General features: G+C 40.7%; 1 protein-coding gene across 1 annotated transcript; it reads left to right on the forward strand.

Moving 5' to 3' along the window:
- Positions 1-669: 669 nt before the first annotated feature.
- Positions 670-4,265, forward strand: F2R (coagulation factor II thrombin receptor; the record flags this gene model as incomplete). Its single annotated transcript, XM_019518245.1, has 1 exon — positions 670-4,265. A coding segment is annotated over one exon (1,218 nt), but the record flags the coding sequence as incomplete, so codon positions are not given.
- Positions 4,266-4,639: the final 374 nt, after the last annotated feature.

Genomic DNA, 4,639 nt, shown 5'->3' on the forward strand with positions numbered 1-4,639 from the left:
GCGCTGGTGCTGGCGCTCGTCTGCCCGCCGCCGCCCGCCGCCGCCCGCCCGGGCACAGGTGAGTGCTCAGCTCTGCCCCGGGTTTTAGCCTGGAGCCCTCCCCGGGGACAGAGAACAAAGGACTTTCCCGTTGCCACAGACGCGAGCTGCTTTGCTTGGATGCCACCGGCTCCTGGTTGTGGCCCTTGTGGGGTGGATGCAGTCCCGCGGGGCTCCCAGAAAGGGCGCACCAGGGCCCCGGTCGAGGATCGGCGCTCTCCTGTCCAGCGAGGCTGGGGCCATGCCTGGCATAGGCAGCTGAGTGGCAGGGTCGCATGGTTTTTCCAGGGGACGAAGCTCTTTGCTGCTTTCGTCTGAGGCCCTGACAGCTCAGGAAGTGAAAATGGGGCCTCAAAGCTATTCAGAGGGCAGCAGGAAAGGGTGGCATTTGGAGCCCCTGGCAGGATGCCAGCGCCTTGTTTACACGCCTGCCTGCACAATTCTGAAGTCCGGGGATGGAAGAGAAAGGGAGAGGGAGCAAGTGAGTTGGCCAAGGGCACACCACCAGCCTGCGATGAAGCTGAGAACTGAATGTGCATCTCCTGAGTCACAGGGCCGTGCGGGAAGCATAGGACCATCCCTCTTTCCGGGAAGATTTCCACAGCGTGCAAATGTCGTGACTGCTAATTTTCATATTCTGCATTTTTTTCAGGCATCCTGTTTGGCAATGATAGTGCCGGGGCACGAACCTTTGTACGCTATAACAAATATATCACATATGAACCTATACCTGAGCCCACCTTTGACTACAACCACAATAATGGAAATGATTCAGAAGTTGGATCAATCTCCATCAATAAGACCAAAGTGCCAGCGAGATCCATCTCAGAAGATGCTGAAAGATACCTGGCTAGTCGATGGCTGACTCTTTTGGTTCCTTCAGTTTACACGTTTGTGGTTCTGACAAGCCTCCCTCTGAACATTGTGGCAATTCTTGTGTTCCTGATAAAAATTAAAATGAAAAAGCCAGCAGTGGTGTATATGCTGAATCTGGCCTCTGCAGATGTCCTATTTGTAAGTGTGCTTCCCTTTAGGATTGTCTACCACTTTTCTGGAAACAACTGGGTGTTTGGACCAGAAATATGCCGTTTTGTTACTGCTGCCTTCTACTGTAACATGTACTGTTCAATATTGCTGATGACTGTTATAAGCATAGATCGTTTCTGCGCTGTAGTGTATCCCATGGAGTCTCTCACATGGCGTACGTTAACACGTGCCTGGATAATCTGTTTTGCCATATGGGTTATAGCAGTAGTTGGTGTTGTACCCCTTCTCATCACACAGCAAACTATGGAAGTCTCTACCTTAAATATTACAACTTGCCATGATGTGTTGGACGAACGTCAACTTAAAGGCTTCTATTCTATATTCTTCCTCATTTTCTCTTCCATTTTCTTTTTTGTGCCATTAATAATTACCACCATCTGTTATGTATCTATCATCTGGTGCCTTAGTTCTTCTGACATCATTGCAAAGCAAAGTAAGAAAATGCGAGCCTTACTTCTGTCTGCAGCTGTTTTCTGCATTTTTATTGTTTGTTTTGGACCAACAAATGTCCTTTTATTAATCCATTATGCATATTTTTCTTATGACATCAGTTTAGAATCTATCTATTTTGCCTATCTCCTCTGTGCTTGTATTAGCAGTATCAGTTGTTGCATTGATCCTTTAATTTACTATTATGCTTCTTCTGAGTGTCAGAAACAGCTTGGTAACCTTCTGTGCTGTAAACAGACTTCTGAACCTAGCAGCAGTAGCAGTAATGGGCAGTTAATGACTAAGACCAGTAGAAGTAATACCTGCTCCAGTACTATGAATAATAGTGTTTACAGAAAACTGCTAACCTAAAGTTTTAAAAATAAATATATGTATTTAAGGTTGCATTCTGCTTCAGTAATAATATTGAATGCCTGCTTTTAAACTCAGTGGTCACATCTACACAAGATACTGACTTTGCAGTATCTTGTTACTACTGTGCAGTAGCATCCCATGGAAAGAAGTGTGATGCGACGCTGCTGCTCAGTAGTAATGAGCTCCTGCACAATCAGCATCACCTAAAGGCCATTTGGTGGTGCTACTGCTCAGTTACTCCAGTTACTGTGCAGTCATTTAGTACTTGTTTATACAACTATTAAATGCTTGGGCACTAATGATTGCACAGTCAGCGTCTCATGTAGATGCAGCCAGTTTCATTCAAAACACAAAGGCAATGTCTATACCTAGCCTGCCAACTAACAAACCCATTCTCCATCCCACACCATGTCCTTTGGACCACCTTAAAGCTATCTTCACTGCCTAACTGCCTAGTTTGGATGGACTAGGGGAATGGGAAGGAAAAGCTTGTTTCTTGGTAATGGTTTTGGGCTCAACAGAGAACAGTGTTAACATGGCCATTGTAGAACAGAGTCATTACAGTAATTGACAGATCAACCCATACTACAGAAAGCATGTGTATATGTATTGTATATAGGTGAACAGAGAGAAAGAAATAAAGAACTTTGCAAAGGCTTTTGGAGATTTTCAGGTAAATTCAGATCAATTCTCTTAAGACTTACAGTTCATTCTGTTGTAGGACCAGTGAAAGATTTCCTGTCTTAAGAATTTACCATCTTAAATCATATAACATTGTTAAGTAAAATATAATCAGTCCATCTACCTATTATCTCTTCAAATTAAAACGGTATTCCAGCTAACCTGTTTTTAATGTGTCATTATTTCTAATGCCTACATAATTAAAGTTTCTGACCATTATACTCTACCTTTGAACCCTTAACTTGTAGATTCCGTATCTTGGTTATCCTATTTTATAAACTTCTATATACATTTTTGAATTTGAACAGATAAAAGCAAGTTGAGGAAAACTCAGCTTTTCTTGTGGCAGAATTGGTGACAGCCAAAACTAGGTTTATTTACTTAACATCAAATAACTTGGCACAATAAAGAACTCTTGCTGGGCCTGTGATTTAAACAAAGCGTTGCCAGCTTGTGGCACAAGTGGCACAGGTAGTCTCTGCGTGGCACACGCCACATCAGAGAGGGGGCAGACAGCACAGCAGTAGATAGTGCAGGGAGCAGAAAGCAGAATGGCAGCTTGGGCACAGAGCACAATGTAGCGAGCAAAGTGAGAGGAGCAGATCAGGGAGAGGAGTAGCTGATAGGGAGCACAAAGCAGAGCAGCAGATCAGGCAGGAGGTGGGAAATGGAGTGGCATTCGGGGAAGGCATGTGGCTTAATGTGGCACATCTGCCTAAAAAGTTGTCACCCCATTGATTTAAAACATGTTTCCTTTACAGCCAAATTTTGCCAAAGTTCAATACTGAAATGTCTTCACAAGAACACATACTGAAAAAAGCATTAATGTTTGTTGCCTAGACTGCATGCTGTCAGGCGGTTATTCAGTTAACAGTTATTTAACATATACCATTACACACCTCACAAATGTGTTTTTTCTGGCCTAGGGCTCAACACTCAAGAGATTTATCCCCTATCTCCTATAATAGCAATTCTAATAAATTATTTTTTCAATATTTTAACTTCTGAGACAGGTCATTTTTAGTAGAAATGTTTTTGCTGAACTTTGTGGCTAAATTCATCCTATACAGTATCATTTTATTTTGAAGTGTCATTGTGTGTTTATAATAGGAAATCTGTTATGTGAATGAGATATATAGATAAAATGACCTAATTTGATTTGTTATCCAATAAACTGACAGGGAGATTACTGTAATTTTTGTAACAGCAGGCTCTTCAAGAAAGAAGCTTAGTTTGTCAGATGCAGAGCGAATAATAGCTGTTTACAGTCCACCACAGAAGAGACACGGAAACCTCATCATCCTGCAACTACCGTGAAAACAGTAAATGGCCACAGTATTCATCATCCAAAGAGAATCTTTCAGGGATTTATTTTCATTTTGCTTCTATTTTATGACAGTTAAACTTCACTGCTGCAAATACTGCTTAAGGTACAGACAGAAGTTACAGTGTATTAGTAGAGAGCAGGGACTTGTTCCACATGCATCTTCCTTCTGTAAGCGGAACACTAAATTGGTTTGTTTTCTTGGGATGAAAAAAGAGAACATCCTTGCAGATTTAGCTTCCCCTTATTAAGTGGTAAGAAGGCACACAGTTCTCTTAACTCACTTTAACTTATTTGTCTATATCCCTAGTACACTCAAATTTATTTTCATTGGGATAACGTGTGAATACATCTACATGGTGGGAAAGGGAAAAAAGCAAAATACTCTCTGAAAAATTTGTGTACCTAGGAAACATAAATGAATAAGAAACATATTTCACCATTTTAAGCATACTAATATGTTAAGCATATTACGTATAAGCAAATATATGTAAATGCTTACACATAATATGCTTAATATATTAGTATGCTTAAAATGGTGAAATATTCACTATATGTTTCACCATTTTATCACATATTAATGTTAAGCATATGCTTGTATTAATATGTTTAACATAATGCTGTAAAATGGTGAAAATATATTTCTTATTTACTATATAATTCATTTTTGCTCATATTTGCATCAAGCTGCATTCAGATGGAAACTTGAATTTAATTAAATACACAAAAACAGCACTTCAAATT

This window comes from Gavialis gangeticus, unplaced genomic scaffold, assembly GCF_001723915.1.
Source record: "Gavialis gangeticus isolate Ggan-Ray unplaced genomic scaffold, GavGan_comp1, whole genome shotgun sequence".
Classification (NCBI taxonomy): domain Eukaryota; kingdom Metazoa; phylum Chordata; order Crocodylia; family Gavialidae; genus Gavialis; species Gavialis gangeticus.